The sequence below is a fragment of the Anolis carolinensis genome, chromosome 2 (assembly GCF_035594765.1).
Source record: "Anolis carolinensis isolate JA03-04 chromosome 2, rAnoCar3.1.pri, whole genome shotgun sequence".
In the NCBI taxonomy this organism is placed as follows: domain Eukaryota; kingdom Metazoa; phylum Chordata; class Lepidosauria; order Squamata; family Dactyloidae; genus Anolis; species Anolis carolinensis.
In genome coordinates, this window is record NC_085842.1 from 162,827,163 (window position 1) to 162,851,337 (window position 24,175).

The 24,175-nt window shown below is 40.8% G+C and overlaps 1 protein-coding gene across 2 annotated transcripts in view; it reads left to right on the forward strand.

Annotated features, from left to right (window-relative positions):
• tom1l1 (target of myb1 like 1 membrane trafficking protein) overlaps positions 1–24,175 on the forward strand; it is a 59,332-nt gene that overhangs the window by 25,460 nt on the left and 9,697 nt on the right. For both annotated transcript variants that reach the window (XM_062970985.1, XM_062970986.1), the window contains 5 exons: positions 8,813–8,962; positions 12,858–12,977; positions 14,736–14,831; positions 16,020–16,136; positions 18,307–18,440. In XM_062970985.1, coding sequence (XP_062827055.1) covers positions 8,813–8,962; positions 12,858–12,977; positions 14,736–14,831; positions 16,020–16,136; positions 18,307–18,440 — 617 coding nt within the window. The remainder of the gene's footprint in view (positions 1–8,812; positions 8,963–12,857; positions 12,978–14,735; positions 14,832–16,019; positions 16,137–18,306; positions 18,441–24,175) is intronic.

Below are 24,175 nucleotides of genomic sequence, written 5' to 3' on the forward strand. Positions count from 1 at the left end.
GAGAGAAAGGCTTAAGAGGGACAGGCCTGGTGTCTCTTATGCAATGCCACATAGTCAGCTCAACCATTTGAGGTCGCTTTCATTTGTAGAGGAGCAGCATTTTACATCAGGAGATTTGTAGGATGATTTGTTCTGCTTTCTAAGCAAGAGATAGCATTGAAAATTAAGTGGTGTGAGTTCCTCTTGTTTCCTGCAACACCTTATATATTTATAGTATCAGGGTGTCACCTAATAATGAATAGTCTTTTTACTGATATAACGGAAGGCTCAAATTTATTGAGACATGTATAAGAAAAGTGCTATATATGGTCTGCTTGGGAAATAGTTGCCTTTGAGCCCATCTACAAAGGCAAAATGAGTCAGCTTGATGGTGAATGGACTCTGTGGCATCCACATGACATAAAGAGTATATTTATTTGCATTTTGGTCTGGTTTAAATAGTTGGGCTGCTTTCTATTTGGCAACAGCTGCAGATGTTCAGACAGTAATCCAACTTTTCCTAAGCTCCAGTAACCTGTGAACAAGGGATGGCCCTTACTTTTCACTGCCATTCTAGCCATTGCAGGGACTACTAGACATGAAACTGATGGTGGTGGTTGCTCAGGACTTATTCAGATGCTAGCGGAGCAATGAGATGAATGGAAAGGGGAAGGGGGAAAGAGAGAGAGTGATATTTTCTCCTACCACACCCGCAATAACTTTGTTGCTCTGACTAGCACAGTGGTTCTCAGCCTATGGGTTCCCAGATGCTGGTAAACTGGCTGGGATTTCTGGGAATTGTAGGCCAAAACACCTGGGGACCCACAGGTTGAGAACCACTGGACTAGCATCACTGAAGGTGCTGAATGGCAATAACCACTAGTTCCATGCCTGATAGACACCATGACTATATCAACAGGAGGAACGTAAGAGTGACAGTTTGGAAGTGCAGAACCGGTCCTGGCCTCAGTGGATTATGTGGATGCCATCCAACTGCTGGGCCAGATCAGGACTGTGCAGTATGGATGCCAGAATCGAGTTAGTAACTAGTCATGCAGACTTCCGCGATTCTAATTCCAGGTCAAAGTCACTGTTTCTGGCATGTGTTTCTGGCCCCTTAATTAAAAGTGACTAATTCAGCTTGGTCGGTCACACAGTCTTATATGATGGATGTTACCACTCCATCCATGAGTATGTAATTGGTGTCATGCTACAGTTCTTTTGATGAGCTCTCTAATATCTTTGGCTTGCTGCATTTGCTGAGAAATACATGAAATACTTATTGAAAGGTGTCCCAGCGCAATAGTGGGCCAATGGAACAGGTTGTCCCAAGTAGTTGAGGAGCCACATCATCTTCAGTGGAAGCTGTAAACAGTTGCCTGGTTCAAAACCTACTAAAGCTGAATAGCTCTAATGACTCCTGCTTCCCTCCAAGCTGCTATTTGGTAACCACAAGATAGTTGTGAGCTGTTATTTGGTAATACAGGAGGTTACTGCCAGCTTTTACAAGTCTCAATAGTGCAACCTTAATTGCTTGATTTTTTACATTTTGAGCTGTGGGCAGAATGCTCTTTGCTTAGTCTTAGCCTGTCTTTCCAAGATTTCATAAAATGGGTTGTGCATTTATAGGCACAGCTTCCCAGTTACAGGAGAACCTCTAGTGCGCTTATCCTGGAATTTTTACTTGCCTAGGGCATTGAAGGCATAGCAGGTTTTCCCCCCTAATTGCATAATGTGCTGTTGAGCATTACTTTTGGCACTAAAGGAAATGGGAGCATATGCATTTTTAAAGACCACACTCCCATGAGCAAGAGCTGTAACTGCGGGCAGGCAGGATTTTCCTGTTGCTGGCAATGGGGCCACTTTTTAGTCATCCACAGGGGGGAAATGCTACTTATTACATCTGTATATGCCAGCTGTGGATGTATATGCATACACATCCTGTGTTACCTGTACATAGCAGTCCTTGGTAAAAAAAATTGCATTTAACAATTGTTTCAAGAAAATAGCCTTTGAGATTAAGCCTTGTGTGTTGTCTTTGACTACAAAATAGTGGAATCCCTGGCTGTGGGTATGAATCTGGCCTTCTGTAGTTGCTTCGATCACTGCTTCTTCCTCTTTGCTCAATGTTGGGATCGTGAAAATACTGGTAACAGTAAAAGGTTTTCTAACACCACCTAGACCAGTGTTTTTCAACCTGGGGGTCAGGACCCCATGGGAGGGGTCGCAAGGGGGTGTCAGAGGGGTCGCCGAAGACAGTTAGAAAACACATATTTCTGATGGTCTTAGGAACCCCTTAGGCAGAGAAGGCTGAAGATCTCACCGCCAGTCATGGGATTTCTGTGTGGGAAGTTTGGCTCAGTTCTATTGTTGATGAGGTTCAGAATGCTCTTTGATTGTAGGTGAACGATAAATCCCAGCAACTACAACACCCAAATGTCAAAGTCTATTTTTCCCAAACTCCACCAGTGTTCACATTTGGACATATTGAGTATTTGTGCCACGTTTGGTCCAGATCCATCATTGTTTGAGTCCACAGTGCTCTCTTGATATAGGTGAACTACAACTCCAAAACTCAAGGTCAATGCCCACCAAACCCCTCCAGTATTTTCTACTGGTCATAGGAGTTCTGTGTGCCAAGTTTGGTTCAATTCAGTCATTGGTGGAGTTCAGAATACTCTTTGATTGTAGGTGAACTATAAATCCCAGCAACTACAACTTCCAAATGACAAAATGAATCCCCCCCCCCCAACCCCACCAGTATTCAAATTTGGGCGTATTGGTTATTTGTGCCAAATTTGGTCCAGTGAATTAAAATACATCCTTCATATCAGATATTTACGTTATAATTCATAACAGTAGAAAAATTACAGTTATGAAGTAGCAACAAAAATAATTTTATGGTTGGGGGTCACCACAACATGAGGAACCATATTAAGGGGTTTATTCTTTCATTCATTTATTTATTTACAGTATTTATATTCCGCCCTTCTCACCCCAAAGGGGACTCAGGGAAGATCACAATATACATATATATGGCAAACATTCAATGCCATTAGACAAACAACACAGAGACAGACAGACACAGAGGCTATTTAACTTCCCAGCTTCTGGCTTTGTGAGGGTTTCATCCACTGGGATGACAAGTCCTTTTTTGATGGAGTACTTCCTCATCCGATGTTGTAAATCAGTTAAATTAGCCTCTCCACATAAGCAGTCCCTAAATTTTCCTACTTGACAGATGCAACTGTCTTTCAGATTGCTTAGGTCAACAACGAGCAGGGCTATTTTTATTTTAATTGTTGGGTGCTCACTCTGACACAGGCTGGCCTTGAACTCATGACCTCTTGGTCATAGTGATTTATTGCAGCTGGCTACTAACCAGCCTGTGCCACAGCCCAGCACAGCATTAGGAAGGTTGAGAACCACTGACCTAGACATTTATACAAATCTGTTAGCAACAATGTGCAGTGTTTGCAGAGGACTCAGCTATACTCCACAAAAAGAAAAAATAAACCTTTTTAGCCAGCTTTGCAAATGCTGATTTATTATCAATAAATGTTTGATTTGTATATGTATTTTATATGCCAGTATACCTAGCATCATAGAATTCTAGAGTTGGAAGAGACCTCATGGGCCATCCAGTCCAACCCCCTGCCAAGAAGCAGGAAAATTGCATTAAAAGCACCTCGAGTTATGTAAAAATTTCCCAGGTGGAAAGGGTTTGTGACTGGAAATGTTAAGGATGTCCTGCCCTGGATAACATGATACCATATTTGATGACACCACATTTGGTGATTTCTAGGTAAACTGACACCCCCTCCCCATTTTGAAATGGTGAAATGTCTCATCTAAAACTTAGCAAATGGTAGTTACAATATCCTAGTATTTTGGACTACAGCCTTTGGCTCTGCCCATCAGTGAAGAGTGATACACAATAAATTCCTTGAAATGGAATTTAGTCTTTGGCCTGAAAGTGGTTCCCTTACATGGAGCATTCTTACCAGGATGAGAAAGTACTCTGGTTTTGACCTTTGCATGAGTTCACAAAGAGTCGGAAACGACTGAGTGAATGAAGAAGATAATTTTTAAATGGCAATATTTTAATTGTATTTTAAGTTTTTAAAATGGTTTATTGTTTGATCACTACCTTTGATCCCACAGCAGAATGAAAAGGGCAAATAAGTGCAATAAACAAATTAATAAACTGTTCTAGAATCTATTCAGTATATAGCGGGTGAACTTTGCCACCAAGATAAATGCAATAAACTAATAAATACTCCTAGAATCTATTCAGTGCATGGTGGTTGAACTCTAAATGGAGTCTGAGATAAAAATTGGGATACAAATGTTTTTCATAGAAAGTTCTTGAATCTTTGTGAAAGACCGAGTTTTCACATTTTACCCTGCATTGAATGGGAGGAATTTTGCCCTTCCCGGTTGCCTCAGGCAAAAGAAAACTGCTGCAAGCCTCTCTTAGTTTCTGTATTCTTTATCATTAATAACCTTTGTCACCTTGACCACACTCTGATGTTGCTTGGCCCCATTTGCTCCAGTTTTCCTCTGTGAAATTGTCATGTTTTGCAAAGATACTATATGTGTATTAACTGGAAAATCAAATGCATGAAGTTTGCGAGGACCTGGAAATCGGTTTGCAACTGTTGCTGCCCTGCTGCTGGAGAACCAGTTTTGAACAGGTTTCTGTGTGTGTGTGTGTGTGTGTGTGTGTGTGAGAGAGAGAGAGAGAGAGAGAGAGAGAGTCTACTGAGTACTGGCTGAAGAGAAGATGACTCCGTATTCAGAGAAGCTTGACTATTTCTGAGACCTTGTTTGCTGCTGATCTTCTCTGAAGCAGATTTTTGGACTGAGAAAGTACTCCTGCAAGCAATCAGAGGGACTATTGTAAATACTATTGTTCTATTGATCTCTTGGACTTAGTAAAAGTTCCTGTGTTATTTGTTCTGCAAAGCTGAGTGTTGCGTCATTTTGCAGGGTGACTCTGGGTTCATGGGCACACGTAAAAACTTCTACCTATCATTCACAATCCCCAACAGAAATGACTAGGGATGGGAAAGGGGTAGAAGAGCAGGCACACACAATAAGCTCAGAACCAGGCAAAGACCTAATGACAGCATTCTTTTATAAACAAAAGAATGGTTAACCCTGAAAGTAATTTCCGTTGAGTTCATTCACAAATTCCTTTAAACATGCACACTGCTGAATTTAAATGTTTCTGCTAGCAGGAGTACCTCTTTAGTGTAAAGGTTGCACTGCCATAATTGAGTGTACGTTCTGGCCCATTAGCTGCAGTAATTCTTGTTCGACCCATTTTCTCTAGGGGAGCACACCAATGTGTGATGTGAACTCAGTTCCTTCATGTAGTCTGCAGAAAATGTTTTACTTACACATAGCCTCTTTGAAGATATTCTGTGCAGGCAACTGGGTTAGCTGATTAACATGACTTCCATGCATGCTGGTTTTATAAAAGCACTATTCAAGCCAAAGCTTCTTGGCAGCTGTGACATGCTTGGTTTCCCTATGGTCGCCCAATTCCTCCCCCCCTCCCTCCCCCCGTAATTCTTGTGTCCTGAGAAATTGGTGTATTTTCCCCCTGCTATTATGGCATATTTATTTTCTTGAGATCCCTAATACACTGGAGGATGGGGATGGACAACAGTTTTGAAGGTTCAAAGGGACAATAGTCTTTAAAGTGTTGCTGCGCAGTGAAGCTTAAGTGATTAACGCATTCATGGTTCTTTCTTAGCTCACTCTTCCTCTATAGTGCAGGTTTAACATGCCTTTTCCAAAAATTAAAAATACACCAAGATCCAAAATTGTCCACATGTGTAGCTCAGTAACTGTAACACATGGGTAGCTGAGATAGTGACGCTTTTGCTTTCTGATGGTTCAATGTATACAAACTTAATTTCATGAAGAAATTTGCCATATTTCTTTGATTCTAACACACCATCAGTAGTAAGACACATACTAATTTCAGTATCACCAACAGCAAAAAGCTTGCTAGCTATGTATGTATGTATCAGCACAGTGATTATAATATGCACCCTGTTTTTAGAGATGTTTATATGGGGAGAAAAGCGCATCCTAGAATCAAAGAAATACAGCATTAAAATATTATATCTAAAGGTAAAGGTTTTTCCCTGACATTAAGTCTATTCATTATTAAGACTCTGGGGGTTGTTGCTCATCTCATTTCTAAGCCAAAGAGCCGGCATTGTCCGTAGACACCTCCAAGGTCATGTGGCCGGCATGACTGCATGGAGCGCCGTTACTTTTCCGCCAGAGCGGTACATATTGATCTACTCACATTTGCATGTTTTTGAACTGCTAGATTGGCAGAAGCTGGGGCTAACAGTGGGAGCTCACCCTGCTCAAATTCGAACCACCAACCTTTGGTCAGCAAATTCAGCGGCTCAGCAGTTTAACCCGCTGTGCCATTCGGGCCTCCCTTGTATCTAAAAGGTTACTCTAATCTCTTAAAGTTGCAGTTGTTAAACCCAGCAGACAACCAGGAGTTTCCTGATTTCAAGAGAGAAGAATTTATTTTGGAAAATAAGTTAAAAGAAAAGAAAATCAGAAAACATGAGCCCATGGGCGTCAAAAAGAAGGAACACCCAATTGCGCAGTTACATTTATTTTTATACGTAGAATAGTGCAAAGACGCCTTTTGAGGTGTTAGTCAGTGTTCGGCATAATTGGTTAGAAAGCTCTAAGGAGATTTTACATCACATCTTGCATCTTATTGTTTTACACCTTCATTGTATGCAGTTTCAATTAAAACTGACACTTTTTACATTAACATCTCATAGGTGGAGCCTCTGGTGGTGCAATGGGTTAAACCCTTGTGCTGGCAGGACTGCTTACTGAAACGTCGGTAGTTCAAATCTGGGGAGTGAGGTGAGCTCCCATCTGTTAGCTCCAGCTTCACATGCGGGGATATGAGAGAAACCTCCCATAGGATGGTAAAACATCTGAGCGTCCCCTGGGCAACGTCCTTGCAGACGGCCAATTCTCTCACACCAGAAGCAACTTGTAGTTTCTCAAGTCACTCTTGACATGAAAAAAAAATCTCATAGCTTGTTATCTACAAGGTTGCAAGAGGTGTAGGGGAGAACATTAGCAATCCCTGGCCTGGGAATCACCTTGTTCCAGCAAGACAGGCCACTGTATGCTTTCATATATATACGTCTACACACGCACACATATGCTATTGTGTGCTCTCAGTTTCTCGCCACATAGGGACTGTCGATTTCTCCTTTGCCCCCAATTTACATATTGATACAGGTGTTCAACAGCACGCCGATCACGTGGCATAGGCATGAATTTGCATAAAGAACTACAATATGACAAACATTGTAATAGGCAGCAGCATATCAATATACATGTAAATAGGATCAAAATCACAAATAATTGCTTTAACAAAGAAAGATTTGGAAGCCACAAAGTAAGCCAAGAGAGGTCAATACCACTTTCTTGAGAAACGTGATTTACCAGCACATGTATGGTCTGAATTTTAGGTTCAATCAATCTTGAGTTATCCATCAGATTAAAACAACACATTTGTTGTTTTGAACATAATTGAATTTCATGTTTTGACATAGTTCCAGTCTTCAGGGTAGCTCATTTATGTATATGCAAATATTCCAAAATCCAGAATAAATAAATAAAACTGAAACCCCAAACACTTCTGCTCATATGCATTTTGCATAAGAAATATTCAACTTGTATATGAATTGGCCTTGTGCTCTGGTGCTCCTTTTCTTCCCTAAGCACAGCTCCTAGGAGGAGATAAAAACATTTGCTTGTATTTTAAACTAGCTATAATTGATTGTTGTGTGTAAAACTCAACAAAGTCTCGTTAGTTTTAACAATGGTAATGGGAAGCAAGCAACTTCAAATTATAGTTTATGACCTCCTTTTAAAAAATCACATTACATTAACCAATTTCAATTTAAACATAATGGAATCTGCAGTTAATTGAAAATGGAAGTGAAGGTTGCAGTGTTCTCCCCAGGCTTGTGAAATGGATTAAATATATTGTACTGATCCATTTTTAAGGATCTTTGCTCTTTCATTTGGATTCACAATCCATGGCAAAGCACAGTTAGTGTGGTTATACAATGCTATAAGATTTAGCTGAATGCAAATACATGTAGCAGAAAGATCCACCCTCAACTATTCCTGTGGCTTTCATCTTCATGCCAAAGCATGTAGAGATTACATTTTGGATTGAAATCACTAGAATCACCTAGTCACCCTGGTCATTTCTGAAGTTGGCTAGAGCAGTGGTTCTTAACTTGTGGGTCCTCAGATGGTTTGGCCTTCACCTCCCAGAAATCCTAATAGCTGGTAAACTGGCTGGGATTTCTGGGAGTTGTAGGCCAAAACACCTGGGGACCCACAGGTTGAGAACCACTGCTCTAGAGGATCCTGGCAGTTGTAGTCTAAAAACGTTCTCCAAGCATTGATTCAGAGCAGCACCTGAAGCAAACTGGAGTATTTGTGGGCTCTGGTTGATCTCTATGGGAAGCAAGATGCTGGACTGGATCACCTTTTGGGCTGATTCAGTATGCAAAGGGCCACTGGCAGAATTTTGACTAAAAGAAATATTCAGTGGAACCAGAAGGATTTGGCATGGCAGCTGGGACTGGGGTACCAGCCCAGGTCATAAGGAGCATCAAAGAAAGAAACACAGAAAACATAAGGTGAAGAGTGAAATTCCATGGGATTTGTGTAATGGCCTGGGTCCTTGGATTGCTGACATAAAATATCCTTCATGACAACTAACCTCAAATCTGCTGTCTCCCTACAGCTCCTTGAGATGTGCATGCAGAACTGTGGTCCGCATTTCAAGTCTCTGGTTGTAAGAAGGGAATTCTGCAGAGACAGATTAGTGAAGCTGTTGAATCCAAGATATAACCTGCCGGTTGATCTCCAAGAGAAGATCTTGACCTTTATCATGGTAAGCTTTGCATAAAGCATTAGCAGTTTATTGAAGTAGTTCATCATAACTGTCCCATGACAAATTGAAAGCGTTTGTCATGCTTTGTTCTTTTCTTCAACCAACAAAAAGTGTTGAATCTTAGTGCAATCTGTCTGGACAGTCCAGGCTTTTTATTTATACACTGTTGGTTATTCTGGGATCATGAAACTCATGAACTCTTTTCCACTTCTAACTTGTCTGGCTTCAAACATGACTGCTTAGTATTTTTAGGTAGCCATATAGGAGAAAGTACCTTTATTTCCTATTACTCTGGGCCTCGTCAAACTCAGTCTCAAACACAGGTCCCTTCTCTGAAGTTTCCAGTTACAAAGGGTGTCTTGATTGATGTTCTTCTGGGTTGGGGAGTTTCAGCTGTTCCATTTCAGGTGAGATAGATATGAGGAGGAGATGAAACGATCTGAAGAGTAAAAGGAAGGATAAGTTTCTTGTACCACCCACCTTCCCTACTATGGGACTCTCCTTTGGTATTTCGCTCACAACTCAATAACTTCATTTACTTACCGAAGAAAGAATGAGGCCTTGAAAGATAACCAAGAACATCAGGGATCCTTCTCTCTGTTCTATCCCAGAATAAAGTATCATGAGAAAACATTTTTGTTCTTGTTTAATATTACCCAATAATAGTGCTATGGTTCCACTTTAACTGGCATGGCAATATCTTAAGGGTCTTTGGGATTTGCAGTTTAGGGAGGAGTGTTTAGAATGCTAAGGCAGGGGCTCCTCTGATGCCACCCCAAACTACAAGGCCCGTGATTCTGTAGGATATTTTCATGGAAGTTAAAGTGGAACCATTGTGAAGTGTTAAAGGACTTCTTATGGATGGTAATCACAGTTCTTTGAACACACACATGCACAGACAGATCTGTGAATGATTAAAATATCATTGAAGTATTTGGGAATTCCTTGTTTTGCTGGAAATTTATCCATTGTACTTATACAAGGGATTACCTTTGACATTTTATCATGAGTCCATCTAGATGCAGCTGGCTAAATTATTGGGATTCGCTGAGAGATAAGACATACAATTCACTGGGCCCAGACAGCCTCTTCTGTAAATTGAATGTTGTTCTAAAACATTCTTAATTGTAAGTATTCACAATGGGACAATCCATTCATTAGTGGAATGTTGGATATGGCTTTAGTTTTTTGCTTTTCACAAATCTTTATAATGATATTGGGCAGGAGTGGTAGTGTTGGTGAAATCTCATTGTGTTTCCCACAATACACAAACACCAATTTTAAAATGAATCTTAGACTATGTTGTGCACATATGTAAATATGAGGTAGGCTCATCCCCTTGTGTAAGTATGAATGCAGCCCAAGTACATGATCAATCAATCTGTGATAATACTAGCCTCTGTGTTAATATCTTGATTAAATTGGTCTGTAGTAACATCCTTGTTATGAATCCTCTGTGAGTCTAAGCTGATTCATATGAGTGGTTTTGAGATTGCATACTGAAATGGTCTTGTAAAAGTTCGTCTATGTGATAAGATCAATGTTTAATATGTCCTACAGCATATTACATAACTGATACTTTCTATCATATTAAGGAAGACAAACCATGGCACATAGAGAGGCTTGCACAAGGTTATCGTATATATATATAGAACTGATTGTGCAAGAATAGTCCTTCTGGCTGAGCTAAAGGCTCTGTTCTAAACAGTAGCCAGTTAAAGTTATTTACTTTTATATTTTGCTTTTTTCACTAATTTATATTTAATTATTTTATTCTCACAGTTTGAAATCTATAGATAGGTAAACTGCATTGTAACAATAACATAATAATAATAATAATAATAATAATAATAATAATAAATCTTTATACCCTTCCACCATCTCCCCGAAGAGACTTGGGGCAGCTCACAGAAGCACTCCAAGTGCTAATTATAAACAACAATATGTAAATATATATATATATAGTGACATAAGTATAAAAACAACAACATACATAAAATCCCAGCACATAAAATCCTAGCTAATAAAATTATAAATTTTGTAAAAATTATAAAATTTCCTAAAACACAGAATTTGCAAATAAAGCTGGCCATCTGCAGTAACACATCAAAGTACAGAGTGACACAATCGGTGGATCATCACGCTGACCATAGATTACACAGGGTCAAAGGCCAGTCTGAAGAGCCATGTTTTTAAACACACCCAAAAGGCTTGAAGAGCGGGGGCTAACCTAATTTCTTTAGGACAGTTATTCCAGAGTCGGGGAGCAACCACCGAGCAGGCCTTCTCTCTCATCGCCACCAACCGTATTTGGTGGTGGGACCGAGAGAAGGGCATCCATAGCAGATTTCAGTGCCTGTGCCAGTTCATAGAAGGAAATGTGATCTTGAAGATAGGTTAGACCCAAAGCGTTTAGGGCCTTATAGATAATCACCTGCATTTTGAATTGGGCCCGGAAACTTGTTGGAAGCCATTGGAGCTGCTTTAAAGGAGGCATGGTATGCTCCCTTAAACTCACTCTGGTTAGTAATCTGGTTGTACTAACTGCAGTTCTCAAGTCGTCTTCAAAGGTAGCCCCATGTAAAATGCATTACAGTAGTCAATTCTGGATGTAACTAAGGTGTGGATCACCGTGGCCTAGTCAGGCATTTTGAGGTATAGTCACAGCTGGCACACAAGTTTTAACTCTGCAAAGATCCTCCCGGCCACCGCCAACACTTGAGCTTCAAGTGTCAGTTATTAATCCAGGACAACCCCTAGACCGTGGACCTGTATCCTCAGGGGGAGTGTAACCCCATCGAGCACAGGTTGCCCCTCCTATATCTTGATTGGCCTCCTGACTGACCAGTAGGATCTTTGTCTTGTCTGGATTAAACCTTAGCATGTTGACCCTCATCCAATCTGTCACAGCTGCCAGGCACTGGTTTAGGATCCAGAGAGCTTCCTTGGAATTAGGTGGAAAAGAGTAGTAGAGTTGCATGTTATCTGCGTAGAGATGACATCCAACTCCAAAACTCCAGATGACCTCACCCAGCTGTTTCATGTAGATGTTGAAAAGCATTGGGAAAGAACAGAACCTTGCGGGACCCCACAGGTCAATTGCGAGGGATCTGAGCAGGTGTCCCCCAGCATCATCATCTGGGTAGGATTCTCCAGGAAGGAGTGGAGTCACTGCAACACAGATCCCCCAAGACCCATTCTGGAGAGTCGACCCAGAAGGATACCATAGCCGACATTTTGCATGTACAGTAGAGTCTCACTTATCCAAGCTAAACGAGCTGGCAGAAGCTTGGATAAGCGAATATCTTGGATAATAAGGAGGGATTAAGAAAAAGCCTATTAAACATCAAATTAGGTTATGATTTTACAAATTAAGTGCCAAAACATCATGTTATACAACAAATTTGACAGAAAAAGTAGTTCAATATGCAGTAATGTTATGTTGTAATTAGTGTATTTACTAATTTAGCACCAAAATATCATGATATATTGAAAACATTGACTACAAAAATGGCTTGGATAATCCAGAAGCTTGGATAAGCGAGGCTTGCATAAGTGAGACTCTACTGTATGTTCTTGCATGTGTTTCTATCTGTAATTTGTTTGTATTTTTTGTAAACTGCTTTGTGGCCCAGTTGAGAGAAAAGGTAAGGTGTGAACAACTTATGGATGAAAAACATATTAGAAAAATATGGTTGACAACATATTTTTTTTCAAGTGTTCAGAAACTCTAATACAAAGAATCACACACTGATGAGAATCTTTGCAGTTTGAAACATATTCTGCCAAAATAATATTTATATGCAGGAATATTATTTTGCACACAGAAAATATGTGTGTGGGGGGGGGGGTACCCTTACTCAGTTTTTTCAGCTTTTTTCTTTTGCACCAACAGACCTGGGCCAGAGGATTCCAAGGTGTTGTGGATGTAAGTGAAGTCAAAGAAGTTTACTTGGATCTTCTAAAGAAAGGTGTTGAGTTTCCATCCTCTGAGATCAACAAGCAGCCCTCAAAGGTAAGAACTTTATTGACAGTTGCTGATTGAGTCAAGGATATGCTTCTTGCAAAATCTCCACGTGCGGTGAGGGTGTGCTGATTAATTCAAGAATAATGTGCATCTGACTTAATGACGCTCCCATTCCTTTGCTCAGGAAACTAGGCATACATTTCTGCCTCGGAGCATTTAAAAATCTGAGTGTGGGAGGGGTAGTTTTCTTCAGCAGGAAATGTAGCGGTAGAGGCTTTTAAAAGCTGCCCACGAAACCTATCTGGAGTCCCAGATTCTTTTTGAGGTTAAAGGAAATTAAATATCTGGATTGCCTTACAGGCTCTGTAACTATCATGCAAAACAAAAACAACTGAACATGTGCAGGGGAAGTTCAAGACATATTTTAAAGGCAAGGGAGGGCTGAAAAATAAATGTTTGTTGAATCATGGAGCAAGGTGAGCAAAGTTGGCCCTGGGACTGAATGTGCTCTTCCAACATGGTTTCTTTTTCACACACAAGCCCAAGATTCAGGCCCTTTCCTCACTGTCATGTATCCCAGGATCTGATCCCAGATTATCTTCTGGCAGTGGAGATTCATATAATTCAGTATAAAGCAGATAATGTAGGACCTGATCCTGGAATATAAGGCAGTGTAGATCCAGCCTCAGTGAGCTGACATTTTTGTGGCCAAACAAAGAAAGGTAAATTGCTTCTACTGGAAGCTTCTAAGAGTTCACCTTTCAAATAGGTTGCAGAAGGGTGACTTGTTTTTCAAGCAGAAGCAAACTTCTGGCTTCTGGGGGGTCCCAGGGCAGAAAGTTGACCACTGGACTTGGCCCAGTTGCCCATCCCGTACCTTAAAATATTTTTTAAAAGCATGGTGAACATTTCGCTAGAACCTCCTGCTGGTTGACATATATACACTCTATCATCTATTTAATAAAGGCATAGAGTAATAATTAATATAGTTTTACTACTCTTTCCTGTTATGTACTGTGCGTAGATAGCGTAACAACACTTTCTCCTCATTGTCTCCTGCTGCACTATGTCTCATGCATCTGCTTTGGAAGGCATCCTCCAAGTATAGTAAATTTTAAGAATGCATTATGAATTCTGCCTCCCCTCACAGCATTTCTTCATTATGGTTGTTGTTCATTATTTGCACACAGAAGCTCTTTGGAGGACCAAGAGAGTCCTAAATATAGATAGATAGATAGATAGATAGATAGATAGATAGATAGATAGATAGATAGATAGATTACTGGGCTGGGCTGTGGCACAGGCTGGATAGCAAGCCAGCTGCAACAAATCACTCTGATCAAGAGGTCATGAGTTCAAGGCCAGCCCGTGCCTGCGTCTTGTCTCTGTCTCTGTTCTATGTTATGGCATTGAATGTTTGCCTTTATGTGTGCAATGTGATCTGCCCTGAGTCCCCTTCGGGGTGAGAAGGGCGGAATATAAATGCTGTAAATAAACAAATAAATTGTCATCGTTATTACTTTAAAAAAATACATTTATGTCCTACCTTTTCTCTAGTACTTGGACTCAAGGCAGGTAACAAAAGTTAAAACAAATCCACTTAAAAGCAGTTAACTAAAGAAAAAATATTAAAACATATTACTGTGAAAATGCAGTTTTGAGGAGTAAAATGCAGCAGGTGTGGTCTCTTGTCTAAATGAAATGTTGTGGTATTATGACTAATACAAGAATTCTAAACACTAATGTCTTTTTTGTCTGAAAATATGGGTGACCCGCATAGCTTTTTTGTCTTATTTATATCCATAGCCTCAGACTGAAATGAAGGTATCTAATGGTACTTGTGTGAAAGGTTTTTCGGGATCCCTCCCTCCCAGTGCAATAATGACGCTGATTCCAGAACAGGTATAGTGTTGCTGTTCACTTCCTTATTTGGCAGTGCAAGCCTTCATGGTCATTGCTGACTGACTGACAGAGATGCATCTACAATTATTTCCAGTTGAGAGAAACCACTTTGTGGCCAAGTGATGCTGGTTTATGGTCATGATTTTAAATTACGGTTGCTTCTCACTGTAATAGCCTTGGGATTATGAATTGTGTGTGTGTATATATATGTGTGTGATTAAATTATTACTAGAGTTGACCCTCCACATTTGCGGGTTTAACTTTTTCAGATTTGATTAGGCATGGATTTGGTTAATATGTTCTCTCTAGACCCCAGGTTCTCAACCTACGGTCTCCAGGTTTGTTTGGCCTACAACTCCCAGAAATCCCAACCAGTTTCCAGTGTTTAGGATTTCTGGTAGTTGTAGGCCAAAAATATCTGGGAACCATAGTTTGAGAACCACTGCTCTAGATCCTCCAGGGTGAACCTAGGGTAATCTTCCATGTCCAAAGACTTGCACCGGAGGACTTGGAGATTCTTAGACAGAACACTCCTTAAGAATTTCTGGGCAATTCTATGGAAAATGCAAGGGTGTTTGCACACAGAAGCTCCTTGGAGGACCAAGAGAGTCCTAGATATAGATAGATAGATAGATAGATAGATAGATAGATAGATAGATAGATATTTAAAGTTTTTTATTTGTGGTATTTTCACTTTTGCAGGGGTATTGTACACCAATCTCTGCAGAAGTGGAGGGCCTACTATGTACCTCTGTATTCACACAATAGCTGTCTGATGAAAGATATAATGAACCATTTGCCCTCCTCATTGATACAATGATACTGGATGTTTTTTTGAAGGATGGAAAAGCAGAATGTTTTTGGAGGATGGAATGTCTAGTTCGGTAGTTCTCAACCTGTTGGTCTCAGGTGTTTTGGCCTACAACTCCCAGAAATCCCAGTTTACCAACTGTTGGGATTTCTGGGAGTTGGAGGCCAAAACAGCTGGGGACCCACAGGTTGAGAACCACTGGTCTCGTTACAGACATTTTAGAGATGTTATTACAAAAATACAGGGTGGGAAACAGTTCAGAAGAGTATGGATGCGATTTCCTTCCTAAGAGTTTTAAACTTGATTTTTTTTTTCTTCATTTTAACTAGGATTGCCAGGTCATATTCACATTTTAGTATTTTGTGGTCTTGGAACAGGTTGGAAAGCTGTACAGTGAACTGGATATGGTTAAAATGAATGTGAGGGTCATGTCGGCCATACTGAAGGAAAATGTCCCAGGCTCTGAAAATCCAGATGACATGGAATTACTGCAGGTAAAGAGTGCCTACCTGATTAGATTTAAAAAAAAAAAGAGCTGATAGAATTGGGTGTCAATGCCATTTTAATGTCTACCATTGTACTTTCTCTGAAATCCCAGTAAGCCCTGCAGATGGGTTTAGGGCAGTGGTTCTCAACCTGTGGGTCCCCATATGTTTTTGGCCTTCAACTCCCAGAAATCCTATCAGCTGGTAAACTGGCTGGGACTTCTGGGAGTTGTAGGCCAAAACACTTGGGGACCCACAGGTTGAGAACCACTGGTTTAGGGGCTTTCTGGAGAACTGTAAATGATTGCAGCAGTTTCTGTAATGAACAGTTTCTTTTCATTTGTTTTGCTAAATTTAACAGAAGGAAAAGAAAAAAAAATCCAAAAGGATGCATCAGTGGTACACCGACCTTGTTTTTAAATATATTGTCAGGGTTGAGCCACATAGTGTAGTTTCAGACCATCTGAAAAGCCATATTTCTGTATATGACCCTGCCCATATTTTAAGAACCTTTTCCTCTCTTTTTCCCCATCATCACAGACATGGGGACGCAAAAGAGAGCCTGTAGATTATCAATTAAATAAGCAAGAAATGTTATATTCATATGATGTCATAATAAAAGCAAATCTTTATTAATGATAGTCAGTATCTTCAAATACCTAATACTGCTTCTGTATCCATAAGGAGGCATAATGCAGAAAGAAATGTAATCAGAAAATTAAGGTATGTGACAAGAGGAGGCCAAGTATGTTATCTCAGAATCATTGTATAACGGTCGATTCTTCTAGTACTTTGATATATCCACTACTGTATTTCTTGTTCATATTACTCTATAAGGATTTATAACATGGACACAATGCACCTCTTTGCTCCTTGCAAAGCAAAAAACAAAAACGAAACAAGCCACATCTGAATGCCAGATAAGTATTGCGGGTGATTATGTGAAAGCTATGAAATTCATATGTACAACCAAGTGATAACTGGCAAGACAGTGTGGCAGGGACTGTCTGGAATTTGAGGAATGAAAACACTGCCAGATTCTGAGAATGTTCAGAAATGGCATTGAGATTCCAAAAAATCCAGGAAAGTGAGCCAGTTGACATGACAGAGAAATAAAAATACCCCCTCCCCAAAATACCAGTTGATCCCAGAAACAACAGCGCACACACACACTCCAGTATTCAGGCTCTGTGTAACAAACAAAAGCTATTTCCAGTGATGTGGAAGGTGGGAGATAATTCCATTTTATCTGTAAATACACCATTTGTTTGTTGGTTTTTTGGCATCACATTGTACCTAGTTTCAAATTGTACTTGTCTACAATGAGGACTGGCCAAAGACACTTTTCTACTTGAAACAAAATCAAGTTTCCCAGTTCAGATGCAGTTCCTGACTTCATTTCTCTATGCATTCCCTGATTCCACTTGAAGTAGACCTCTTCACTTTGTGATGTGGCAAAGTCAGCTCTGTCCATATGCACTATAAGGCAGGCTGGCCCTTGCCTGTCCATTGTTGTTGGGTGCCTTCATGCTATTTCTGGCTTATAGTAACCCTAAAAGAGAAGTATTGTGGGGTTTTCTTGACACAAAGTCTTCAGAAGATGCTTGCCATGGGCTTCCTCCAAGGCTTTCTTTTCATGTCAGGAGTAACTTGAGAAACTGCAAGTTGCTTCTAGTGTGAGAGAATTAGCCATCTGCAAGGATGTTGCCCAGGGGACGCCTGGATGTTTTATCATCCTGTGGGAAACGTCTCTCATGTCCTCACATGGGAAGCTGGAGCTGACAGATGGGAGCTCACCCCACTTCCCAGATTCAAACCACCAATGTTTCGGTCAGCACAAAGGTTTAACCCATTGCACCATCATGGCTCCTCCTTCAAGGCTGAGAGAGTGTGACTTGCCTAAGATCACTCAATGAGTTTTTATGGATGAATAGAGTTGCATCCTGGTCTCCCAGCGTCCTGTTGCAATGCTCAAATCACTGGAAAAGCATTTTCAGAAAGTTAGAAAATATTGTTTTGATCCTGAAACAAATAATCGAGGAGAAAGTAATGAATTGAATGCAGTGTTAATTGCTTATCTTTCAAGCACCTATGGGTCTGTGCATAAGATTTGATCAACATGTCTCCTGCTTCAATAGCTTTTTGTGTCATTCATCTTTTTTCTTTCCTGTCTTGGCAGAAGCTGTACAAGACATGCCGGGTAATGCAAGAGAGAATAATGGAATTGCTAGCAACTGTGCAGAATGAAGATGTAATCACTGAACTCATACAAGTGAATGAAAATCTGAATAACGTCTTACTGGGTCATGAGAGGTAAAGCTATTTGATACCGAGTGTGGTCTGATGGCTGATACACATGCGTGTTTTTCACTTTTGCGGATTTGATTATTCGCAAATTTGATTGAAAGTGTTCTCTTTAGTAATCTCTGTATCCTCTGGTGTGACTCTGGTCAGCTTGCTTCAGTCATGCTCAGAGACATAGAGATTTCTTGAGAGAAGAGCTCTCTAAGACTAAGTCAGTGGTTCTCAACCTGTAGGTACCCAGATGTTTTGGCTTTCAACTCCCAGAAACCATAACAGCTGGTAAACTGGCTGGGATTTCTGGGAGTGGTAGGCCAAAACACCTGGGGACCCACAGGTTGAAAACCACTGCTCTAAGTCATTCAGAGTGATTCTGGTCATATATGTGTGTGTGTTTATATATAAATATATATATACACAATATAATTTACAATATGTAATAATTATAACATATTGTATATACATATAATATTCATAATATTATATTGTAATACGATATAATACTAATAATACAATATAATAATATTAATTACTAGCTGTGCCCGGCCACGCGTTGCTGTGGCTTAGTCTGGTGGTGTTGGTCAGTCTATATTAGGTTGTATTTATGCTGTGACCTCCACCCTTCTTTATACTCACATTAGTAGTAGTATTTGAAGTCTGTTACCTTCTTCAATTTTTGTGTTGATTGATAATTGCTTGAGATCCCTGTTGTCTTTGGTTTGTTGTTAATCGTGATGTCTGATTCTGCTGAGTGCGGTTTACATCTTATTGTGGTACAATAGTCTTTTTTTGTTTTGCCTGTGTAGGTGTTTATTATTGTTGTTGTAATAGTGGTCATGAAGGCTGGATAAGTTAGATGCTACTGTATTGTTTTTTGGAGGCCCAGTGTAGCACTGACTGGCCTCTCAGCCTCAGTGCCTGGCTGCTTCTTGCCTGTGATGGTGTAGATTCTTACTGTTGTTGTTGTCATTGTTATTATTGTAATTGTTTTTTTGGAGGCCAAGTGTGAATGTAGGGATTGGGGAGGTGGATGAGCACTGAATGGCCTTGTAGCCTCAGTGCATGGCTGATTCTTGCCTGTGTACGTGTTTATTATTAGTGGGTGAGTGGATGGATAGATGAGTTGATGCATAGATAGAGTGGGTGCTCTCCTTGTTTCCTTTATTCCTATGCTGTTCCCTTTCTCTGCTCCGATCCTGAGTTTGCTGATAAGAACACACTGGTCAGAAATGAGGGTAAATATAACCGGATCAATGGTCTTTCTCTCCCTTTTGCTCTTGGCCTTCCGGGCAGAGAGGGAGGGCTCTTGTCCTTGGCGTTCCTTCGCTTCCCTTCCCTCCCTCCTTCCTTCATTCTATCCGTCCCAGCCTTTCCTGCCTGCGGAGCCATGGAACTGGGTCAGTGGGTTGGATGGCGGGGAAAGGGAGAAGGAAGAGGCATCTCATTGAAATGCATGGACTCCATGCCATGGGGTGCTGGGATTTGTAGTTTGCATCCAGTCCAACCCCTTTCTTTCTTTATGTCATGGAGGAATAACTCACCCAAACCTTTCAGACAGATGGCCATTTAGTTTTAGTTGTTGTGAGTTTTTTGGGTCCAGATTGTGGTTTTGTGGTGTGGTTGTGTTGTTACAACCGGGAGGGAAGGGTTTTGTGTTGTGTTGCCAAGTTTCGTATTTCTGGGGCGTTTATTTGTGTTGTTATAGTCACGATGCGTTGTTGTGAGTTTTGTGGGTCCAGATTGTGGTTTTGTGGTTTGGTTGTGTTGTTACAACCAGGAGGCAAGGCTTTTGCATTGTGTTGTCAAGTTTTGTATTTCTGGGGCATTTAGTTGAGTGCCAAGTTTCGTATTTCTGGGGCGTTTAGTTGTGGTGTTATAGTCACGATGCATTGTTATGAGTTTTGTGGATCCAGATTGTGTTTTGTGGTGTGATTGTGTTGTTACAACCGGGAGGCAAGGCTTTTGCATTGTTTTGCCAAGTTTCGTATTTCTGGGGCGTTTAGTTGTGTTGTTATAGTCATGATGCGTTGTTGTGAATTTTGTGGGTCCAGTGTGGTTTTGTGGTGTGATTGTGTTGTTACAACCGGGAGGCAAGGCTTTTGCGTTGTGTTGCCAAGTTTTGTATTTCTAGGGTGTTTAGTTGTGTTGTTATAGTCATGATGTGTTGTTGTGAGTTTTGTGGGTCCGGATTGTGGTTTTGTGGTGTGGTTGTGTTGTTGTAACCGGGAGGCAAGGCTTTTGCATTGTGTTGCCAAGTTTCGTATTTCTGGGATGTTTAGTTTTGTTGTTATAGTCACTGCGCCCGCAACTTTATCCTTTTATATATATAGATATTAGGCTTGATCGATCCATGAAAAATTTGATTCTAAACTCGTTTCAAAACTAGAGGGGGCAGTTTTTCGTTTTTGTTGCTAATAACGAATTTGGCCCCCAAAATTTTTCGAAATTAACAAAAATTCGTTATTTTCTAAATTAATTTGTTAATGGCGGACGCGCATGCGCGGTGGCCCAAAAACAGCCCGAAGGGGGGGGACTTAGGGGGCTCTCCCGCCCTCATTCTTTGAGTGATCTTCTTCAAACTTGGTACAGTGGTAGAACACATTTAACACTGATAGCTCACCAAAATGTGGAACGTTTCCCTTATCCTCTGATTTTTGGCAAATTTTCATAGCTTTTATAATAAACCATTTTTTAATAATTGCAGAAATCTGTTCCTGGTTTGAAAGTCTTATTTCCTGTTAAATTGGGTTGTCTTTACTGTGAAAGTCATTGTTCTACTTCAGAAACTTTGTTTTTGTGGCTGAAACTTTGTTAAATTGGTGTGTGTGTGATATATATTGTGTATATATATATATATATATATATATATATAGTCCCTGCTTGTGTGTGTGTGTGTGTGTGTGTGTGTAGGTAAAGGTAAAGGTATCCCTTGACGTTAAGTTCAGTCATGTCTGACTCTGGGGGTTGGTGCTCATCTCCATTTCTAAGCCCAAGAGCCAGTGTTGTCCATAGACACCTCCAAGGTCATGTGGCCGGCATGACTACATGGAGTGCCATTACCTTCCCAGAAACACCCAGAAAATGGGAATTCCAGACAGGAAACAATCAGGGCCAGCTAATACCTCCCAACAAAGGATTCCCCCAGGTAGGAAGCAGCCAGGCTTTGAAGCTGCAAGGCTATTCAATGCTAATCAAGGTGACCAATTGCAACATTCACACTTGCCTCCCACAGACAAGAGTTCTTTCTCCCACCCTGGACCTTCCACAGATATATAAACCCCACTTGCCTAGCTTCGCACAGACGTCAAAACCTCTATGTCTGCCACAGATGTGGGTGAAACGTCAGGAGAGAATGCTTCTGGCACATGGCCATAGAGCCCGGAATACATACCACAACAGTGTGATCCCGGCCATGAAAGCTTTCGACAACACAACCACAGTATCCATTCAAGTTCATGTAGCGTGGTATGGACTGGAGACCTGTATTGGGGGGAGGGAGGGTGCGAATCTGGGCCCCTGGGAGCAGCCGAGGACGGGCCTGGCCCACACCCCCTCGCATCCCGGGCCTCTTCCTCCTCACCGCCGGGCCCCTCTCGGTCTCTCTCGGTCTCTCCATTCCCGGCTCCATCCGCCGCCTTCCCGCCTCACAGAGAGACACCAGGCCTGAGCTGAGGCGAGGCGGCGGCGGCGGCCATTTCCCCCCTCCGTCTTCCTCCTCCTCCTCGGCCTCCTTCCCCCTCGCCCCCTCCCATTGGCTGAGCCTCCCATTGGCTGAGGGGCAAAAGGAAAGGAGTTTGGGTGATTTGCAAAAGCTTTTTTTTCTTAACGAAAAAAACGAAGAAATAAGAAAAAACGGCCTCTCGCGATTCGAAACCGCGATATCCAGACGTGTGGACAACCAAGGTTCTATATTGCTTCAAAACAAACGAAAATAACGAATTAATAACGGGTAACGGGAAAATCGAATTATTTGAGCAAGCCTAATAGATATATCATATTTTACATGTAATATTACTAATAATATTACAATATGTTGATGCAGTACAATATAGTAATTTGTTACCAGTATTGTACTATACTAATATAATATTGTATGTAAATTTAATTTGTAAGCCGCTCTGAGTCCCCTTCGGGGTGAGAAGGGCGGCATATAAATGTAGCAAATAAATAAATAAAATAAATAAATTTTCTAGTGGAAATTTACCATAGAGTTGTGCTGGGAGACCTTTGTGACTTTTCATTTTCATAGGGGCTCTGTGCCCTTAACCTCAGAAAATGCAACAGACTGATTGTGGTGTTGTTGTTGTTGTTGTTGTTGTTGTTGTTGTTGTTGTTATTGTATTTATTATATTTATTTATTTTATTTATTTACAACATTTATACCCTGCCCATCTCACCTGAGGGGACTCAGGGCGACTCATTTCTGATTGTACATATATACAGTATGTATATATAAAATAGTTGTGGCTGAACAAACAAAGAGCCTATTGAAATGTTGTGTGCCTCATGTAGAAGTTTCTTCAGGTTGTTCAAGCTTTTTATTTTATTATCTCAGCTCCTTTCACTTTAGAAAGTCAGTGGATGGTGGTTTGGATTTGGAATCTCTCCCCGATACTGGAAAAATTGCCCTTTAGGGATGTAAAAGGAGTAGCCCTCCAGATATTGTTGGATTGATATTGGTGTGGGCTGCTGTTGTTCCAAATCGACAACATCTGGAAGGTTGCATGATTCCCACTCCTCGTTTGGATACATCATAGTCTCTCATTCTATTGTTTACTTTCCTAGCAAGGACATTTCTAGCATGTTGGTATCTGCTCCTAGTGAAGCAGAGTAGTGCAAAAAAAAAAAGTAGTCAGGAATGCAGGCCAGGTGCTGGAAAGCCAAACTTCATATGACCTCCTGTTCCTGCCTAAAATGCCTTAAACACTTGCTGCCCCCATGTGGCAGACATCACATGGATAGTGTTTCTGGAACTTAGCATATCATTGGCTTTCTAGAATACGGCACTCACTAAATTCCTGGGGTCCCAAATTCACATTGCACATGTAGAAGTGTGCTAGCAGCATTATAGCTTATTGTAATAAACAGTTCAAGCTGATACACTAAGTGTGTTACACCACTTCCTCAAATCTACTTTGTTGCAGCAACATATAATTTCTGATTTTGCAACGAAACAAAGTAGAGACTTCCATTGTTGCAATGATATCCCTGCAGTTTATTTCCTTGTTGTGCCACAAGTGGCTTCAAGCACTACTTAAGCAATATTCAAGACTGTATTATGCTAAATCAGCAACACCGTTAATTGTGAATGGGCAGATAATATGGAGCGTGTCATAAAAGGTGTTTTGCTAATCCATCAAAACAAACCTCTGATTATCATAATGACTCTATTAAATGTATTTACAAGTCTCTTGAGAGCAGGGCCACAAAGATGCATTTTGAAAAATCTTTTGCTTTTAGAGTCACCTTTAGGACAGAATGAGGAAGTGCAGGCCCTGAGCACGTGGCCTTCAAATCCCACTTTCACAGTTGGCAAAGTTGCCCAGTGACACCAAAGACCCTGGCAACCCACCGAAAGAAAGAAATTACATTTTTATACCAATTTTTAGACAACCTGTTGTCCCTAGACCAGTCAAAATCTCCCAAACACATCCACAAATCAATGGTTTGGGTCGCCATTCCCACTGAACCCACCACGTAACAAACAAACAAACAAATCCTCCAAAGCAACCGAAGTGGAGACTGTG